This window comes from Corvus kubaryi, unplaced genomic scaffold, assembly GCF_017639235.1.
Source record: "Corvus kubaryi isolate FWS band 111438036 unplaced genomic scaffold, C.kubaryi_AGA036_p1.0 69, whole genome shotgun sequence".
Taxonomy (NCBI): Eukaryota; Metazoa; Chordata; class Aves; order Passeriformes; family Corvidae; genus Corvus; species Corvus kubaryi.
Genome location: NW_024582057.1, coordinates 10,094,966 through 10,116,784, shown reverse-complemented (window position 1 = coordinate 10,116,784; position 21,819 = coordinate 10,094,966). Strand labels below are relative to the sequence as shown.

At 40.2% G+C, this 21,819-nt stretch overlaps 1 protein-coding gene across 1 annotated transcript in view; it reads left to right on the top strand.

The window, feature by feature from the left end:
- PHLPP1 (PH domain and leucine rich repeat protein phosphatase 1) overlaps positions 1 to 21,819 on the top strand; it is a 141,528-nt gene that overhangs the window by 82,525 nt on the left and 37,184 nt on the right. The window contains exon 4 of the mRNA XM_042049012.1: positions 12,546 to 12,712. Coding sequence (XP_041904946.1) covers positions 12,546 to 12,712 — 167 coding nt within the window. The remainder of the gene's footprint in view (positions 1 to 12,545; positions 12,713 to 21,819) is intronic.

Genomic DNA, 21,819 nt, shown 5'->3' with positions numbered 1-21,819 from the left:
AATATCGAACTTGGTGACATACTTATTCCAAATAGGTCACTTTTAGATATGCTGATTTAGCCTCAAACAGAATATTTTTAAAAGCTGGAGATGTCTTGTTCGTTAATATTGATAGTTCTATACCACAGTGCATTTCTTTCCTTTTTCTTTCCAAAAATTGGAGGCCTAATTAAGGAATCTTAAAAGGTAAACAACAGCAACAGATTTGGTCCTTTGTGATCGAATGTATTCGTTCTCTTGCCAAATGTTGAAAAATAAGCTTATGCAACTGGGAGGGGGAGCAGAGGGGAAAGAGAGCAACATCTTCACAGCTTTAAAGCATTTTGTCTGCATAAAGTTGTCATGATGGTTCTGGAACTGGCACAATTACTTGCATGGCAAATCTGCCACCATTTGCTATTTGAATATCAAATGCAGAAGGATGGGGCAAAGAACGTGTATTTTAACAGAGTGAGGAGGATGTGATGAGGGCGTTCCTCATTTACCACTTCCAAAACCTAAAAAGCTACATGCTTAATGTAGAAGAGAGAGAGATGTCATGCGTAAGGTGTTATGGAGTGGTGGAACTTGCTGTTGTGAGGCTTTTATCTGGGATGTGGCCTGCTGTTTGGTGCTTCTAACAGCTAAACCTAACCATTTTTCACTATGTGAGATTTCTGTTGTGAGCATTGCCTGTGACACAGCTCACAACATGGATGGTTTGGCTGGAGTATAACAGGATTAGCAGTCTTCTGTGTTCCGAGGCATGCAGTTAAAATGGGATGTCAGTGTCTGCCTCAGAAATTCAGTATTGCAGAGCTTATGCCAGGATGCATTACAGAATTTTATCTTCTTGGAGATAGTGTGCCCCACTGGGCATGCTGGGATGGGTTATCTGACCCCACAGAACTTCTCCCCTCTAAGCTGCAGGAGAGCAGGAAGTGTGTCAACAGCTTCATGTGACAATTATTTCCTGCTTTAGTGTTCGGTTCAGTGGGGCAGGTAGAGGAGGAGAGGTGATGAGAGACAAGGGCTGTAAATAGTGCATGTCTGTGTAGGTAGGGAGAGATGTACAGGCACACAGCCTTGTGTGTCTGCACACCATCGTCCACAGTTGGACAGCTGTGGCTGGGAATAAGTTGTTGTGGGGGGCTTGGGTGCCTACACACAAAAGAGCCTTGCTGTTGAAAATAAAAGGAATGTCCAAAAATAGGATTTAAAACCTATGAAATTTAAGAGTTTTCTCTTGTGTGCTTTTGTATTTTCCTTTCCCTGTTTCAGTCACCTTTGTGTTAAAGTCTGTAGTGGAAGTGTGTGGTATTCCAAACAACCATAGCCTGCTGTGAAAAAGGAGAGATTAAATTATGATGTCAGTGTACATTATGTTTAAAACATGGTAAAAATAGCAAGAATAGAAAATTCAACTGAGAAGGCCGTGCTGCCATATTGGCCTTACTCCTTTCATGTCAGTGCGGAATGCTCTCTTCATACATTTATTTGCACTGTGAAACGAGCAGAAAATAAGAACAGATTAGAATTTAGCTTATACTATACAAGTAAGTAATGCAGAAGCCTCTAGTGCTGTAGTCTCCATATTTCCTCAACCTCTGTAGAGATCTACCCGAAGCAGCAAACAAAAACCCAAAGTACTGTTTTTGCTTCTTTTCCTCTAAAATTATCTAGTTCTGACCATCTGCCTCAGTCTTCTAATTATTTTTTCGGTACAAGTTTGACAATTGTGTACAGAGACTTTTGTAAAAGGGGGGTATGAGCCCTGTAGACAGGACAGAGCTGACCTATAACTCTAGTCATATGATTTTTATTTCTGATGAGAAAAGGTTTGAGTTCTGACCACATACTTGGTGCTACAGACCATGTTTATATGTATAAATTCTACAGAATTTAAAAATTCATTCCTAACCTTGAATGCAGTTCTGCAAATGTATTTCCAAAGTAGGAGACCAAGATGATTAGCTTTTGGATGTGTTTTACAGGAACTGTGCTGAGGAAATGCAGTGAGCAACAATTGAGCTTTACTGCTAAAGATGTGCCTGCTTTTCAGCTGTGCTTCATCCACCCACCGATAGGGAAAGATCATCAGCTGTGAGACTGCTTTTTCCTTCAGCACATAAGATTCTGCTCATTAATTAAAGGGATGGGTAATAAGGCATATCCACTTGTGTATGTAGCTTCATCTTTATTTCAGATACTATCAGATGTTAATGTTTGGCTTTTTCATGTCAGCCATGGTCAACCAGGAAAAGTTGTGTGAGAAACTTTCACACCAGCTGCATTGTGGAACGCAGACTTTGCAGAGCTTTTTAATACAAAACACAGCCTCTCGTCTGTAAAGGCTTGAAGCCACTAATCTCATGGTTAAGTTAGCCCTACATTGTATTTGCCTTGGCTTGCCCTCTAGGTGATTGACCTATTTTGTATGTATTTCTGGATACTGTAATGAGCTGTCTTCAAAGAGTTCATCATTGCAGTGATTTTTATTACCAAGCTTCCGTTGTTTCTGGAGGCATTAGGGACAGGCTTTTCTAATGCTTACTGGTCAAAACGGGCTTAGAATACCTTTTTGCAGGTATATATTTTGCAGCACCAATAGTGAGTGTAGGGAAAAATCATATGCAAATATAACGTAGTTTGTTTTAAGTTGTTTGGGATGTTACTTGTTACAGTTCTGCCAGTTCATACTTTTATCTCAATGGATGCACTGTCTCCTCTCCAAGTGTCTGTTTAGCCCCCTAAGCAATGGGTAGCCTTCTTCTGGAGGAATATTGTGGAGAACTTTACTGAATTTCTAGATTAGTGTTTTTGCTTTTACCTCTGGCTGTTGGTTATCACCTGTGGTCATTCTACAGGGAATGACTGGGTGCAACAAACAGACTATTAGTGTTGCAGTTAGGAATTTCTGATATTTCCTTTTAGCTTTATAGTCTTAGTCCATGTGTTTGAATGTGCCATTGTGATTCTGGGCTACCTGTTTTTGTGTGTGTTGGGGACAGGTTGGAGGTCAGGAATGTGCTGGTCACTGAGAAGGTGACCATGAAGTAGTTGGTTTGTTTCTTATGCCAGTTGTGCTTGGAGGCTGGAAAATGAGTCCTTATCCTAATACGACCTAAAAATGAGTTTAGTGTACTGCCAACATCAGTGGCCATCTTTTGACAATAGCCTTTAACCAAAGTTTGTTTTCTTTGGGCATAACTATTTGGGTTTCTTCACACTCGACATTAAGCAGCACCATTAGCCTATTGGAAAAGTTGGTTCAACATCTATTGAAGAAAAGAGAACCCAGAAAGGTATTCTCATTTTTCACTGGGTCTTTTTTTGAGCTGATCCTTACTTACAGGAAACATGATGACTCTAAGTTTAGTACAAGGAAACCCTTTTTTCCCCTAATACCATAAAATGGCAATATTGAGATAATGCTTTCTCTAAAAATAGATCCCTAAAAATAAATCCACAGCTTCCTTTTGGTGGTGATTACAAATACTAAAACAAACCTCTGGTTTCCATGTGGAACTTGACTTCCTTTTCTCTGTGTGTGAAAAATCCTCAGTGTTTGGAACCTTTACTCTGAAGCCATATCTGGTCATTCTTGCTGTTGGTGGCTTCCTATCATCTTGAGTGTGAAAGCAGAAGATTGGGGAAAACAAACTTGAAGCCAGTTTTGTTTCTCTTTTGATGATAACACTTGAAAGTGTTCCTCCTCCTCTTTCCCTGCAAAGCCCATTCTTTTTTGCCTTTTGTTATTAGGGTTTAATTGACATTTTGGAAATGAACTTCTGCGTATGTTTCAGTGTAATCAGCTTCTCTTAATGGTTCAGAAGGGAAGCTTGGTGTTCTGTCTCAGCTGATTAGTTTTGTGTGTCAAAATAGTTTAGCTGATTTTAAAGTGTAATGATTTCAAGCTCTTAATTTCTGTTTTAAAGCAATTATAGTTTCACTGGTGTTTTGTTTTTTGTTTTTTGGGTTTTTTTTGCTGGAATTTAGAGAGTCTGTGGTTCTTGTTTTGGGCTTGCTGCCTTTGATTAATAATAGTTATTGAAGCATTGCAGCCAAGAGTGAGAACAGAAAACTAGGTATTGCCCACACGTCTGGAATAGCATTCAAGTACCATCTTTTGAAGCCTCTAAATCAGGTTCTGGTATTACTGAAGCTGAATTTGTGCAGCTCTTGCATAAATATGGGAAAGCATCACCTAGAAGCTCAGTGAGGTGTTGCATATGTTACCTTTTAAGGTGTGTTCAGTCCAGAAGGATCCCAAAGTGTTCTCACCAACCTCTGAAAGTGGAGGAGTAAAAGCAAGTAGGGGAATGAACATAATGTTGCTCTTAATGAAGCTCAGGGGAACCAAGTGTCCACAGTGAGCACATCCCATAAGACAGGAGGGCATTGCAGGGACTGACATATCGTACTGTATTTTGGTATGTGTAAGGTTATAATGGAGCTGGTCTTGAAACTGAATGGCTGTAACACTGAAAGCCTTTCCAAACAAAGTCTAGCAGCAAGGAAGAAAGAAGAGGAATTATTAGCAAAACCTAACTTTAGGGACATTTACTCTCCTTAGGCATCTTCTCTAGTCAGTAGAGAAGGATTAAAGTCTCCAAGGAACAGAGGGAATGAGTATTGGAGACCAGTTTTAGGCTATAGAGCTATATTCATGATTATTTGTATTACAAAACACTTGGGCCAGAAGGCCTTTCTGAGTTACAGTGGAATAGTGGCATGAAAAGAGTTCATCTCATTGTAGAATTAATCTATATGTTAGAGCTGTGTCAAAGAACCTAGATCAGAAACTGAGGACCTAGCATAATCTCTTACTTAATGCAAACAAAAAAACCATACCACCCTCTCCGTGTGGGACTGGGGAGACTCAGACAAGCGAACATCCAGTGAAAGTCTTCTGGCAAGAGTCTGAAATGTACAGTATATCATAGAATGGTTTGAGTTGGAAGAGACCTTAAAGATTATCTAGTTCCAAAACCCCCACCATGGGCACGGACACCTTCCAGTAGACCAGGTTGCTCAAAGCCCCATCCAATCTGACTTCGAACACTTCCAGGGACAGGGCATCCACAGCTTCTCTGAGCAACCTTGGATTATCTTTGTGGCCTTCCTCTGGACATGCTCTAAAAAGTTCACATCTTTATTGTGTTAGAGACTTTAGACCTGGATGCAGCACTCCAGGTGGGGTCTCACAAGGGCAAAGTAGAATGGGAGAATCATCCTCCTTGCTCTCCTGGCCACGACTCTTCATGCAGCCCAGGCTGTAGTTGGCCTTCTTGGCTGTGAGTGCACATTGTTGGCTCATGTCTGGCTTTTCATCCACCAGAAACCCCAGTCCTCCTCCACAGGGCTGCTTGCAGTGATGACTTCTACCAGTCTGTACTTATGCCTGGGATTGCCCCCTGGCCCAGGTGTAGCTCCTGGGACTTGGACTTCTTAAACTTCATGAGGCTCTTGTGGGCCCACTTTTCAGGCTTGTCCCGGTCCTTCGGGATGGCATCTCTTCCTTCTGTTGCTTCATCTCTAAGCTTGCTGAGGGTTCCCTTAATCTCACGATGTCATTGATAAATATATTAAAGAGCACCAGTTGTAAGACCCTGTCCTCAGGGACACTACCCTCCACCAGCCTTCACCTGACATAGAGCTGTTGACCACAACTTTGGCTGCATCCATCCAGCTAATTCCGTATCCACTGAATAGTCCACCCTTCAAATCCATGTCTTTATGGTTTGGAGATAAGGATGTTGTGTGGGACTGTGTTGAAGGCCTTAGAGAAGTCCAGGTGGATGACATCAGTTGGTCTTCTGTTGCTGACCACTGCAGTCACTCTATCATGAAAAGGCCACCAGATTGGCCAGGCATGATTTGCACTTACTGTCTTTATGTGCCTTAGCATTGCTTCCCTGAGGATCTGCTGCATGATTTTCCCATGCTGAAGTGAAAAAATGCTGAAAGAAAGTCTTTGGTGGAGGGCTGCTCATTGCAAAGTCTGCTTGCTTGGCAGTACAGCAGCTTGTCTTTGTGAAAAAATAAATCTAACAGGAATAGTAAGCAGAAAAAGGGGTATTTCTTAATTTTTATGAGACTGACACCTCTTTGGCAGTATTTACAAATGAATTATTTTCAGTCAAGCTGTTTTAAGGATGTTAATATTCCTTGCTCCACCAAATGGAGATTTACATGTCTGAATTATAAGTAGCTTAATGCTACAGCTAATTACTGTCACATAACTCTAAGTTGCATCTTAAGCCTTGTCCTTGCAGGGATCTTAGTCTGAGTATCCCAGTGTGACTATGACCAAGGAACAGTGTTGGTATCATTCCCTGACTAATATCGATACCAGTACATGATCTCTAAAAGAAGAGTACTTTTCCTCCAGGAAAACACTTGTATTCTGGTAATGACTTCAGATACTACCCAGCATTTCCAAATGACAGATGATGAATGTCACCTTTTTTGTCAAATTGTTGCTGTCAAGATCTTTATGTTAAACCTGGGACACTGGCTTTCACATCTATTAAATTTTTTCTGGTTTCCTATCACAAAAGATGAGGGAGCCCAACTTCTGGTTAATCCCCTTCACATTTCTGCCTCCCCACACACGTTTGCTAATGCTGTTTTCAGTTGTTAGAGGTTTGCACAAGGGCCAAAAGTAGAAATGAGCTGTTTGCTTATAAAACTTTGTTCAGCGATAAGGAGAGCAGAGAAGGGACAAGTTTAAATAATTTTTGTGCCCCTGAGTCTTGTTGGCGTGAGGTATTTGTACCAGAGGCTTTTGGCGGCTTCACCTGCAGAGGAGCCCTGTGAGTACTGCCACACTGGCGTGCACTTCTGCCCTTCTCTAAGTAGGGAATTACTACTCTGACCTATGGCATTGCCTGTTGGGTTTGTGGATCTGAGTGGCAGGCTTTCAAGCCTTTGCTGGGTTTTATGTTTTCTATGCAAGGCCCTTAGCTGGAGCTGGTGTGTATCTAATTTGACATTTGAAAGAAAACAAAAAGGAGATGCCAGAAAAGCCAGTACCTTTTAACCCTTGGGCTGCACTCGTTTTAACAGTTGTCATTTAAAAATGAAAATATATTGATGCCTTAGGCTTTAACTTTCATATTTTTCAAATCCTGTACTGCCTAGTGTGTAACTCTGAAGTTTCTTGTGGCCTGTTAGCTGCTGTTCTCTCATGCTAGTTAGACACAACTAGGTTTGCTCTCCAAGGACACCCAGATTGTCCTAGGCCCAAAATGTGTAAACTAAGGCTTCTGGAGAGGAGGACAAACTTGGGATAATTACATCATTAACTGGGGTTGTAATTGGAGAATTGATCCTGATATGCAAATTAACCGAACTTATAAAAGTGTGAAAAACCCGTGACCATCTGTCCATCTTGGGTGTAGCCTTTGGCCTGCCCAGGGTGTACCTTTGAAGGCCCTTCAAATAAATACTTACCTTTATTCCCTTATTCTTGTCTAGTCTCTGTTTTTAGGTGGCCATCTCAGGCATCAATATGGCTTTAAAGAAAAAGCAAATGTTCTGTTCTCCCCCTCCCCTTCATTAAATTTTTTGGCATTAGATTGTTTACCAGGCTAAACAGTTCCTCAGCTCTTGGCTGTGGCTGAGGGCACCAATGTGCTTCCCGGCTGTGGAATTCAGCTCAGTGGAGGGAGGCCTCTCTGCTGAGCAGGGCTTTGATGTTTGAATAGAAAGGAGGATTAGGATTTGAAGCAAGGCTAGTTCTGAAGTGAGGAGAACCTGTTTGCTCTAAGTTAGTTTAGGTATTTCATTATGTATCACTGTTTAGTTAAGGCTTATGCAGGCATTGGTGGGATGTGATGATTATCAAACTGTTTAAAAACAAAACCTAAAGGAGAAAAATTTAACTGCCTTTGCATTGCATGTCTACAGCAGGTATAATTTAACATTGTCAGCTCAGTTCAAACAGACTGGGAAGTTGGCTGCCTGTACAGTGTGGGCTGCTTAGCTATTTTGTCTTCTGTTGAAGTCCTAAGCAGTAATTTCTTATCTGAATAGAGCTATAGGGAATGGGATGAGGGTAAACAGGAAAAAGACATAATTACATTGGTTTAAATTCACACCACAGGACACACCAAAAGATGTCCTTGTATAAACAAGACTTGTGTTTGTCCATACAGCTGGGTTCAGCTGTGCCCATTCCTGACATCCATTGTCAGCCACAGATCATTTCTGTAGTATAGCCAAGGCTTTAAAACAAAGACGATAATCAGTCTTGTTGCATAGCTCAGTGACAGAGGTGTCATTATACTGATGGACAAAGCAAAGTGGTTTTCAGCCCTGTGTAGCAAGAAACAGCAAGAATATGGGTTGATGCAAGTATTTTTCTGTATCTTTGTTGCCAGCTGTTAAAGATTTACAGTGAACCCGTACTGTACTTTCACAAGTCTTGAAATAGTTTCCTTTTTAAAAAATAATAATTAAAAAAAAATTAAAACCAAAACACTTCAGCAAACCTTTATTTGAAGTGTTGCCTGGAATCTAGACATCAGAGGTACTGCTGGCATTTTTGAATAGTTGTTTTTATTTGTAGGTATATTGCGGCACAAGTAATGCGTGTATAAAAGTGAGTTTTCATATTAGGGAGATTCCGATTTCTTTGGCATGTGTGCTGCTCTTAGGAGGGGAGGAGCAGAAGGCACGGTGCCCAGGGAGGGAGATGAGCTCTCCAGGAGCATTATTTGTGGTGGTATTTGGAGAATAAATCTGCATTTTGTTGCTGCTGTGGGAAAATTAAAAGCACAATAACAGGTTTTTGGTGTTTGCAGTGGGTAGACCCAGGGGTTTCTGTGGTACATGTGCTACATTGTATATCACTTCTTCCAAACTCCACTTAGTTTGCCATATTCATGTGAAGATTGAAAAAAATAACTTAGAACAGTGTAGGCCTAGGATGCATAACTGAGGTTTCAACAGGAACTGGGAAAAAAAAATCTTCCACTGGACTTTGTGGTTTGATGTACAAAACTCAGCATGGCCTTACCCCGTTACTGCTCCTCTAGTGTTACAGTGGGGGACATTGCAACACAATGACAGACTGTAAAGTGTTTAAAAATCATATCCAGGGAATGGAAAAAGCATATTTCATATTGTTTGTTTATGTTTTTTGATGATTGAATATCCCAACTGAGAAATGGACTTCAAAAAGTATGAGATCTTGCTTTGTGTTTGAGCTGCATGGCTGCCAAATGTTTCATGTCTTGCAGAGACAGGCTTTAACTCTACAGCTCCTGCAGTAGCTCCTGTCGTTGAGAGCTTGTGATGTACCATCTTCTGAGAAGGTCATTGCCCCAGCCGTTTCCTCAGTGTTATTGGTGCTGGAAGTGCAGCAGTGGTTTCGTGTGACACAAGTGTGAAGGCTCTGTGCAATTTGAGATAGGGTGAGAAGACTTTCAAGAGGGGTTGGTCTGGACAATGGCGGCTTCTGCCTGTGGAGTTGTGAATTGTGCTGCTTGTGGTTTTATTTTTATGTATGTGCATACAGCTTATCAGACAGCTATACTTAAGAGTTTTCCACAAGAAAACACCAAACAAACCATAACAAGTCCATAATGCAGGTTCCCAGTGTATCTAGAAAGCCTTTCCCTCTAGCAGTGCTACCACACCAACTCTCTTCACTATGCTTGTGGGAGCACGGATGTGTTGAATGCAGCCCAGATAACTTGTTGAGGTATTTATTTACAGTGGAATGTTTTGGTTTTGTTTTCTTCCAGTGAAAACACACTTTCTGCAGATAATGTTCCTTTTCTCCAGATGCTTTTTATTCTTTGAGTGTGAGGGATATTCTACTGAGTGTTTTCCCACCCATTATCACATTATCTCTGCAGTGATTCTCCAGAGTGAGTCAGGGAAACCCAGTGCTTTATTAAAGAACTGTATCATCTTTTACAAAAAAGTCTTTGCTTTTAATAAACAATAGCAAACAAAAGCATGTGCAGTCTTGCTGCATTTGAGTCAGTTGCAGACAGTTGCAAGATTGAAATATTCCTTTATTGTTTGGTTTTGGAACAATGTAATTTCAGAATTTCTATATTCAACTTCAAAACAACTGCTGAAAGTTTCTGGTGAATGAAAGAAAGTATTGTTAAGATGATGTTCTCCTTCATTACTCTTCTTTGTTTTTCATCTTGTTGCTGTGTTCTGTAGGAATTTGTTACAGAACAGTATTGAGCAATGAAAAGAGAAAAGTCTTTATCCCTGCCTGTGAGAATAACTATGCATATTTATATGAGCCTTCCTTGTAACAATTCAGGAGTTAATTCTTAGAGTACTGCTTGGTAACAGAAAGACTGATAAAATTACAATTGATTCCAGAATTAACACCTTTTAAAAAATGGTTTTAACTTTTACAGTTATCTCTCTGGAAGAAGCATCATTCAGTATTTGTCAATTGCTTGAAAAAACTAATTAAATGCTTTGTATAATAAAGTGTTCCTTTTTAAAAAAAGGTCAAACAAAAAATAACCAGTACATATAACCTGTAAAAACAAAATTACTTTTAACTAGATTTATTTCTCAGGGTTTGACAGTTTTAAGAAAGGATTTGCATCCTTTTTTGAGGCAACAGTAGAATTTGCATATTTGATCTTGTTTGGCTGCATTATCATGATTCCCACTCAGAGTTCCCATTTCTGGTTCTTGAGATATTTTTAGAGTAATGTGGCTTGCTAAGCACTGCTGGGTTGCTTATTGCTGTTCATATCACATTCCAAACAAGTAGTTGGAACGACAGTGTATACAAGAATTACACCTGAAATGAAACATTCCTCCTTTTTAATTTAACGGGCATCAGCAGTTTTTCATCTCTTGTGTTTGCAGTGTGATCAGAACTGTACAGTACTGGGCATAAACAGACTGAATATCCAGCATTCAGAAATGACTGCTCAGTATAGCCTATGAATAATTCTTGTCTCATACTACAAGGGGAAGAAAAATACTAGCTACAGTAACAAAAGGACTGAACTAATAGAGTAACAAAAATTCAAGCGTTTTAATGGATGTGGGAGGACTGGATTATTAACGGCTGCATTGGAGAAAAACACTGCACTGCCTGTTCCCCTCGAAGCCTATGGCTGTGTGTTTATAATAGCAACCACTTATTCTAAGGCCTGTGTAGCTTGCGTTGGAGAGGAAAAAAAATTTCTGTGGCCTTCCTTTCAGTGGCAAGCTACTTTGCTTACCTCCTCAAAGCATGATGGCTCTAGTTTCAGAGTACTTGGTGGCAGAGACTGTATCTCTGCCCAGAAGATTGAGTGGTGTGTCCTTCCTCTGAGTTGAGAAGCTCTTACGTTACTGGGTATTGATTAGGAGTTGTTGGGTCTTTTCCTCTTTTTGCCCCTTAGATGTGGTGTTTGTCCCTCCAGAATCCCAGCATAAAAGGCCAGTGAAACAGTAGCTTCTTTTGGTGTAAGCAGCTGACAGAACACATTTGAGCACTGTTGGTGTGGTCCCAGAAGTCTAAAATGGTGGTGAAGTTGTTTGCTTCTTCTCCTTTGCTTAAACCATGCCTGCTCCAAAAATGACTCTCCTTCTTCTAGCATTTGACTCCTTCTCCTTGCCCACCATCCCCACTGCCTTGCATTACTGTGTGGTGGTGCTTTGCCATGTAGCATGTCTGTGACTCTACTTTATGAAAGAATATTTTTGAGTGTCGGACAGAAAATGTAAGCATACTACATTGCAGTCTTGGGTTTGTTTTTGACTTTGCTGGTGATATTTATTTATTTTTAGTGAAGTCTAGTAAATAAGTAAAATAGCGGGATGTAGTTCACTGAGTTGTATCCTAGAGATTTGCAAAGGGGCAGAATTGCCATTACTTGAAGAATTTGTCTGTAGGTCTCTGTGGAATGATGCTAGCTATATATATATAGTGCTCAGTGGTATGATTCTTTTTTAGCCTCTACAGACTGTGTTTGTTTTACCTTTCTCTTTCTAGAAAACAGTGTTAAGCCTGCAAATCTCAGGAGTTTTTTTGTCATATTTTTTATCACTTTTGGACGGTCTTCTAATTCATTGAGAAGAGATGAGTGCTTAGTGCTTTGCTGGTGGGTTATTTTTTCTCTTCAGTAAGGTGTAAATGGGATAACTCTTCTGTCATTTAATACCCATCTTGGACATACGAAACCAAGACAAGATGATGTCGGCTAACCCCTCACCTCCACTTGGAAGAGGCAATTCTACCCAAAAGACTAAACTAAACCTTATGTCAAGTATCTTTTTTTTTTTTCTGGTTGTAAAGTATCGCATAACTTCATAAATGAAAATGGATCCATTTCACATATTAATTTGACAGACCTTTGCTCTTTCCTCCCTGCTAGCTGTCTGTGGACCTGGTTTAAGCACTGAGGCCAAGAAAGAGATCCTGGCATAACTTGCAGCACTTACGTAAACTGTGTTAGATCATCTGTATATGCCAACACTGGCTTCTGCTGTGCTTAAAATTTTATGTTGTGCTGGTAGGGGTGAAGGAAATGTTCTTTATTTTATTACAGTATTAATATATTGGTGTTGTGCTTGACTTCCAGGTTGCATCACAACGCATAAGCTCAGTGGATCTTTCATGCTGCAGCCTGGAGCACCTGCCTGCCAACCTGTTTTATAGCCAAGACCTCACTCATCTCAATTTAAAGCAGAACTTCCTGAGGCTAAACCCCAGCCCATCTACAAGTAGAGCGCTTAGTGAATTACAAAGGTAAAGTGGTATGGTTGTACTAGTCTTCCTCTGTCCTTGGAGCCATGATATGCAGAAACTTTCCTAAAAATTACTACCTCCTCTTGTGGAACGTTGGCCTGACAGAAATTGCTTAACTTTGTGTGTTAGAAACTACAGACTGGCTTTCATAAGAAACTTAATGTTTTTCTTGTAAATAGAAGGATATTTTCAGCCCAAAATGCAATTTTCATAATGTGTTTTTATCTACCTACTGAGGCCAGACTGTAGTTCTTCAGCCTTTGACTCATGTGAGTGAGTATGAGTTGGTGAGTTACCCATCAAAGGGAGCCATTCTAGGTAGGAACAGTACTGCATGTGACCAAGTGAAGAACTTTTTGTTTCCCCCTCCCAAGCAAAGAAAGCCCTGATTTCATAAATTCAGCCTGGTTCTTGTCCTCTTTCTACTCTGCTCAATACTAATTCTTCTTTTGTAGTAGCTGTGACCTTCCAGTTCTTTCCACTGCAGCTCATCCGAGAATGTAACAAATGGGTAGACAGCAGCATGATTGATGCTCTGAATGATTTAATGTATGTGTTCTGTGGAATCAGCAGGCTTTCTGTATTCACAAAGATGAATGTTCCCATACTGAATATAAAGCTGTGATTTTAATTTCAGTGGTAACTGAATTGCAGAGTACCTCAAGATTATATTTGTGGATGGTCCTGTTCAAAAAAAAAGTCTTAAACCACATTTCTAAATCCCTTCCTCTTTGAAAAACAACCGAAAAATACAAGATGGATTATGCGGGCTGTTGTATTTTTATATAATTCCAATTTCATTTTGGAAAACCTAAAAATTTGGCGTAATGGAAGATGAATGAACCCAGCAAGTCTGTTTCACAAACAAAACATACAGCAATTCCAAGACCTTATGAACACAGTCTGGAGAGAAATTCTGACTGGATTAAGTGTTCTGTAAATGTCAACACAGGTCTCCAGATAGCAAGTGGAATTTTAGCATAAACTAGCTATGAACATGGACAAATAATCAATGTCTCTTATTTTAATGACTTACTATAATTTTTCCTTTTTAAATATCAGAAGGTATAAAGGAGATACTTGATTATGCTTTGTCCATGTACCTACAGCTAATTTCTGTTTGGAATAGATTTGGATTTCTCCGTGTACCTACAACTAACTCTGTTTGGGATTAGAAAGCATTGTTTATTAATGTGATGGGCAATGTTCATTCTCTGTTCAATGTTCTCTTCGTACTGCAGTTGTAGGAACAGCTGGTGAGTCTTGCTGATAGTTAATAACCTGTTAAAATTTTTCTCACTAACGTGAGCCTGAACATACAAGAGTGAAAGAGTTCAGGTGACAAAATATAACTCTCCTGTTTTCTGAGATTCTGCATAAGGAAAATCTGGAGAAGTGGCATATAACTGAAGTGGTGTAAAACTGTTTTCCTCTCATTCTTCTGTGAGCTGGTCCTATTTTGTCAGCAAGTAATAGTCTGCTCTGCTTCCACTGCTTTGAGCTTGGCAAAAAGGCACGAGGCAGGTCTGGGAACTTCTGGAGGAAAAAAAAAATTAGGTTACACAGTGCTGTTTTGGTGGATCCGAGTTGGCGCAACACAAACTCATGCCCTTGATGTTTCCCTTTGCTTGTTTGATGTCCCCCAGCCTTATCTTCACCCAGCACAGGTGGCATCACCCAGGCAGTGAGTAGCTGGAAGCTGTTGCCGCTGTTTCTATTGCTGTGCCAGTGGGAAGGGCTGTGTGAAGTTGTGGTAGTTCCTGCTGAGGGTTAGGAAAAGCTGTGCCCTATCAGTTGTCTTTTGCCTCCCTACTGCAGCAAAAGCATGAGCCTGACCCTGGAGTGTATTCCCCAGCCATTCTCCTTCCTGCCCTAAGAAACACAGAACTGGCTTCTCTTTCGGGTGGGAAAACTTGAGTTGTACTTGTGTTCCCAAAAGGCTTTGTGCCAGCTCGACTCCTAGTAAGTCTGCTTTTCTGTAGTGAGTAAATGCACAAATATCTAGCAAGAGGAAGAGCACCATATGTTTTGAAATTATTAGTGAAACCCAGTATCAAAATGTGTGTAAAGTGAGGCTTGTCATTCCTGTGAACACACGTTGTCTAATTCATTTATTTTTTCTTTTTAATCCAATTCCATAAAACCATTTTCGTATTTATAGGGGTTGTGCAAAGTAAAACTTCACTGAATAAACCAAAAGTCTTTTTTTGTTCACCCGTGTTCTTTCAAATCACTGGAAAGCAAGTCTTTGCTGTTCTGATTTGGTACTGTTGGCTTTTATACAAAATGAGGAATTGCTAAATTGCAGCCGCACACGAGACACAGCACCACTGAATCAAGCCTAGAAGTATTTAAGGCTCCAAAATAACCATGTGCTTGGATGTTGTGAGCAAAACACATTGGCATTTATATACCTACCCTTCCTGGTACAATTTTTAAATAAAACCTGGTTAGCAAGGCAGTCTAGGAAAATTTGTCTTGCTGTAAGCAGTTCTTGGTGCTGCAGTTCCTCTTAATAAATCACTTTAGGTGGTAATTTAATGAATGCTGGATTTCAAAACAAGTCTGTCAAAGACACAATAAAACACCAACTTTTCAGCCACCCACTGAGTAGACTTGCAAGCAGCTGGGTCATAGTAATGACATGCTGACATATGCACTGACATGGCAGGTACAGTCAGGAATGTATCGGGGGAAAAAGGAATTTCTGGTTCTGTTTATGCAGTTGCTTCTTTCAGTTGTTAAAATAATATAATTTGTTGCATTTATGAATAAAATGTTTAGTCCTGCTCAGTACATGGCATCTGAAGGTGTACGGAGGTGTAGATGCACTTTTTTCCCAGAAGCTGCACTTCTGCTTGTTTTGCTGTCCACTCAACCCCCCTTTTGTTGCTGTAGATGCTCTGCAGCTGTGAACTTCCATAACTGAACTGTCTGAATATTGAAAGATAAATACAGCTACATCTCTCTTTTCCTGCTTATTAGGGAATACTTATTTCATACTACATATACAAGTAAGCCATCTGAAAATTCATCTGTGCTGAAAAAAGTAGCAAATGATGCTACATATTGATGATGCTACAAAATTATTCTCCCTCACAGAATCTTTTTTAAAATTACAGGAAGGATGTTTCTCTTTAGGATAAGAGAGGAGCTTCCCCAGTTGAAATGCTAACAAGAGTTCAGGCTTGCTAATTTTGCAGAGTACTGTTGCTCTGGGTTTGAAGCAAAAGACTAGACCATAGTCTTTATTTACTGTTGCTCTGCTTCACTGGACTGAGATCACTTTATAAGTAATTGTTTCAGTTGGTGTTGTTGGAAAAAGTGGTTGGCATAAAGAATATTATTTTCTTGTTAACGTTGAAAAGTAAGTTATCAGTATGTGGATTTTTAAGATAACACTGTTGCAGATTTAAAAGAAACATAAGAAAAAGAAAAGGGAGATGTAATAAGACAAAAAGTTGTTTTAAAAATAAGAGTATGCTTGCCAGTTTTATCTAAAGAATGAATTATTATTCTGATTGTGGTTGTTTATTGTTGGCAGTGATTATATGGATTTTTATTTTAACATCAGTGGGTACCTTTTCTCTCCCAGAGCCCTTTTAGTAATGAACTGCCTTCTCTGGCATCTCAGTTGAAACTCTTCAGGGATAGTGGCAGAAATTTGAAGATGCATCTCTAGGTTATGAGAAGGCTAGAGCACTCTGAATTACTGATGCAAGTATTTCTGAATTCCCTTGCAACTTCTGATTTTTATCTGAAAACTCAGGATTTCAGGCAACCTCAAGCTAAACCCTCCTTACAAATTCATTGTGCAGTAAGAAGGTAATTTAAAATGTAATCTTTGTTCAGAGAATGCTTGGAAGTGAGGGGGAACCAGTATTGCCAACCTAACTGGTATGAACCCAGCAGGCAAGGTTGCCAGAAGTCAGTGTGAAATGCAGCTTGATCTTAACTTGTACCTGGAGATTGAGGAGCAGGGAGGGAAGTCTCCAGCCTGCCGCTTGGCTGGCCTCAAAGCACATTGAGGTACTTCTTGTGATTATTGCTGTTAGTGTATGAAGCTGCGGTTAGTGGAGAAAGTTGGATGGTTTAATGAATGTCACTTATGCATCTTCCCCCTTGCCAGGCCCCACAGGGCGCTGCCAGTAGATGCACTTGGAAGTATTTGAGCTTTCTCCTTCCCCCCCTCCCCCCCTTAATTTTTGGGTTGGTGGCTTGGGTTTTGGTTGGGTTTTTTTTTTTAATATTCAAATGATTCTTAGTATGGGGAGCATTGCTACCTTTGCTTTCTCCATGGTATGTGAAGATGCAGGGGGCTTCCTGTCACAACTCTGTTGGTCTTGGAGAGGAGGAAACCTTACTTTTATATAGTTTCTCCTCTTTCACTTGAAGTCAAACACTGAAGTGCAGCCATCTAAGCAGCAGGGCAAGAGGAAAGGTTGATGTGGTATTGATAACACAGGTCTACTAGTAACAAACCCCATCGAGTGCTTGCTAGATTTGGGTGCTACACTTATTTTCTCATCTCTGTAGCATTGGAATTTATTTTTGTTTTTAATATTTGTAATGCTAAAGATGGCACTTGGAGTTTGTTGTTTATGTAACTTGACTGCTTTTGTTTTATCCAACTTGTAAAGATATTGAAGAAAGAGTTTGCTTTTGTTAGTGCATCTTCCCGAACTTTCATGACTGTGTTCTCCTTAACTTCTGTGTATCTTTGTGATTTCAAGAAAGTGTTCTCGTGAACACCTAGCAAAAATCAGTGACACTTAATTAAAGAAAAATGAAATCATAAAATTAAGTCTCCGCAAACAACTAAGTGGGGACAGTTGCAAAATTGTTTTAATGCCTGAAACACATTGAATTTTTAAACTTTATTTTTTGAATTTGAACAGTGAACTTAATAGTGGGATGAGAAAAATAAATGGCAGTAAGATACAGGCTATAAAAATAGCAGTTTTTAAAATAGTGGAGTCTAGAAGTAGAAATTGCACTTGGATTAATTGGATTCACTTTAGTGAACTGTAAGGCTAAGTACAGCAGTATCTCTTCCAAGTAATGTTTCAACAAGTGAACGTATTTGTGGAATCCAGTTATTGTGTATCAGTCTTCAGTTTACTTGTGTACTTTTTTCTAATATGGCTTCCAAAGTAAGGGTTTCTTTTCATGTAGTTAAACATGTCTCAGTTTGGAAGTCCACCCCTAGTTAATGCTTTTGTTTTTCAATTATAAATTTCCAGTAGAGAGGAAGTGAATATATTTTCAGTGTTTTTTCCTAAGAATTTTGTCCTTCCTCCGAGGTCAGTCATTCTCCCTATATGAAGCAGTGCATGGTAGGTATGTGCAGAAATTGAGAACTGCCTTGTGCAGTAGTGTAGGTTCAGGTTATTTCCACTAAAAAACCATATATTTGGTTCTCTTGTCTTTATGGTAGTCTTACCAACCATGTAATATAATAAAAGCTTTATTGTTTTTAAGTTTGGAGGTAGTCTGAATTTGACTTAACATCCGATTATTTGTTCATTTGAATTGTCGTAGTAATTTAAGACTTTTGCAATGACACCTTTCTGGAAGGAGAATGGTGTGACAGTATTTCTGGCACTAGGCTAGCAGCTCCCTTAGGCAGTAAGGCTGTGGATGGGGAATCCAACACAACTGCAAAAAGGGAGTAAATTGCACCTTTTATTTCCAAGGAGGAAGCTGCCGTGGCAGAATTTTATGGAAATTCTCCTCATGATTAAGTAATTGGCCAGAGTAGCCAGTGTTCAAGAAGGTGGCAAGTTTTAGTTTAGTTCCAAAACTTGTCACAGCACTGCAAGGCAAACGCCATCGTTCTGTTCAGAAATGGTGCTGAAACTGGGGGACACTTCTGTTGCTGCTTGAAAATAATATTGAGCTGTAACCACAGGACAGTCACGAGAGCCCAGGTTCTGGAGATACGTTTGGAAAAGTGATTGTTTTCCTTAGACTGAGTTCTTTATTAAGCCACACCTTCCCTTTCAGGTGTAGTAAAATATGACAGCTGGTGAGGGGTCAGTAGCTCTGACCAAGGAAGAGGTGACCGGTCCAGAGAGATGGTCCCAAAAGGAATCGCCTTCCCGAGGCCCGGTGTCTTCCCTCAGCTGCTGGCAGGAGGGCCCTTGCAGAAGCTGTCAGCTCTTTAGTGATTGTCAGCTGGTGATTTCAGCTCAGCTCTCTGCAGGGCAGCCTCCAGGCCAGACCAGAGAGAGACGAGAGGCTCGAGTAGCTGATTCCGCACTCCGGCGAAGGGGAGCTAGGGCGAGCGTTCTCTCCTTGCAGGGGCAGGGGGCGGGGGCTCGCTTTATAGGGATACAGGGGGTGGGTGCCAGAGGGTAAAGGCCAGTGGGTTACAAGGGATCCGCACAGGGTCTCCCAGAGGATTCTGGGTCTGTCTTTTCTCGCCGTGACTAAAGAAGTGGTTGCCTTTCCAGGGAGTCCTGCTGGGCGATTATGCAATCTCTTATCTCAGCAGACATCCCTCCAGGGCGGTGGCTGGGCATACCCTACAGTAAAATACTGCTTTTTAATTGATTTTGGTAAGAGTAAGGCAAGACCAGTTTTATCACAAGAGTCTGTTATGGCTGCATTTCAATGATGGTGGATGACTGCCAGTTGGAATACACTATTCCCCTTGCCCCAAACATAGTGCAACACAAATGCTGTACTGTGTGATGGAAATTCCTCTGCTGTTCACACCAGGTGGGTCTGAATTTGAAATTAGCACGTCAGTCAGTTCACTGCTTTACCATAATACAAACTTCTCTTATTAGTCCCTCTCCTTATTTTGCGTATGTCAAACTAAAGCCTTTCCTGAAGTGGCAGCTTCAGGATAAAATAAGTGGGCAGTTTTTGGCTCAATTAGGGCAATTAGTGTTCAGTCATATTGTATGTTTAAACCCAAGGGTTGACATGTCAACATTTTGCTCTAGCTTAAAGGAGGGCTATTTTTGTTCAGCAAAGTGAGTGTTTGTATATTGGCCATTACAATAGAAAGCTTAGTAAGCTAACTGAGCATAGTGTATTGAGAGATGCTGTTCTTCAGGCTGACTTTTACTAAGAGATAACAAAATCTGGAACTGTGGAAGAAGGGAGAAGAGGACAAAAAGCATATGTATGGACTTGATATGAGGTTATTACACTGTCATGCCTCAAACGAGCAATGTTACGCCTTTTTTTCTTTCTAGCAATGCCATGTGGGCAGCATTGTTGTGTGTGCCTGCTTCTGATAGGAGTAAAGATTTGAATGTGAAAGAACAGCAAAGATGTTGCACTGTAAAGTCTATTGGAAGCCTGACGCTTTGCAAACTCAGCCGCAGCAGAAAACTTGAGTCTGTAAATACTTCTCTCCTACCTTATTTATATTGATGTGATGTACAAGTGATACTGGTGTGACTGACTGTAAATCTGTCCAGATATAAGAAGCACTATAAACAATTCAGCATTTTAAATGTGCAGCATGGCAGTGCTCCATAATGGACGTGTACCAGCCTGTGTGCGATGTGGATAGTGGGAAGTGAGTGACCAAAGATGAGAGGTAGACTTAGATCTTACCCTTTGAGGAAATGCCTGCTAGTTTGGCTCAGTAATATTCTGCACTTGACAGTGCTCCATGAGAAGAAATAGGACTTTAGCATTTTCTAAGTGAATGTGTTTGCAATGGGGGAAGAAGATACCTCCTTCCAGCCCGATGTCTTAAATTAGTCTCTTAACTTTAACTAAGACTATGGTGTCTGTCTTTCAGTGTTTCTGTAAATAGGATTTAACAAGTCATTTTCATTTGTGGATTTTTTGATGTACGCTTCTATGTGCATTTTGTACGAATTTATCCAATACTGGATGTACTATTTATCCTCTCTTACGTACTTCATAGACCTGTTAACCAGTTCAGTTTGTGTCCTGAGTAGTTAGATTACTCATCAAAGACCTTTCATAAGCACACATCACAACATACATTAGAGTAGTGGAGATGTAATCCAGATATGTTGGGGAAGGGGAGTTTTTTTCCTCCCTCCCCCTCTTTGACCGAGGGCAGTTATGCCCAAGAATGTATGCAGAAAACCTTGAAACTGAACACTACACTGGAGTTAGTTACTGTACTTCTTAGCTTCTTTTACCACCTGCTGCCCCAGTCCTCTTTCCTCTGTTAGTTTGATCTTCTGTAATTTTATTTCAATATTGTGTTTGGGATTTTCTAGAATATTGTTTAGTGGACAAAAGCCCTGAGACTATCCTTTTGAGACTACAGAGTGGCACAGGTAAAGGCTGTAGCCTCAGTGTGATTGTTAAATGAGTTAATTTTTTTTCATGGTTGGCTTGAAAATTGGAAAGGTTACGTTTTGATGTTTTTCCAGCAGCTTAGTTATTTTGCTTTAATCTTCCTATCTTTACTACTATTTTTGTACTTGCCTAAATACTGGGAAAAAATATTCTAAAGGCTCAGAGTCCACTGCTTGGAGCAGTCTTGTTTGTATTTGCAGCTAACTTTGAGGATGATGTGGGACAGTTGTTCCACCACAGAAACACCCCAAATTTCAAGGCAGTGTATCTGTGCCGTAAACCTACAAGTTGTCTTCAAGATAAATGCCAGCATTGTGTGTTTCAGTTCTAGGTTCAAGATTTTTAAGTCCTTTCTCTCAAAATAGAGGACTATGAAGGTATAGTGTTAAAAATGTGCATATTTATTTTTCTGGCTAGCAGCCCTTATTGACATCAGTTAACTTACTCTTGCCTCCTTTTTAATTTACAGTTCTTCCTTTAGAGATAGACTAGTCATTGTTTCTGCACAGTAGTATTTCTTCCCCTGCAGCACTAATTTGATTCCAAGATTTCCTTTAGTCTCCATCTAACTTTGTTCCAAACTTTTCTGCCTTCAGCATGGCACAGGGTGTTCAAAATTTGTGATAACTCTGGCAATGACTTTTCTACTTTTTTTTTCTCCTGCCAACATTGCACCAGAATACCACTAGAGAGTACAGCATTCCCTTGCTTGCTGCCAGCCTGTGTAAATGTTATGTGTTTACAGCCTGTCTTTGGGGCTCAGCAGCCCCCACTGAAGTACCGTACAAAGGTGCTGCTTATGATTT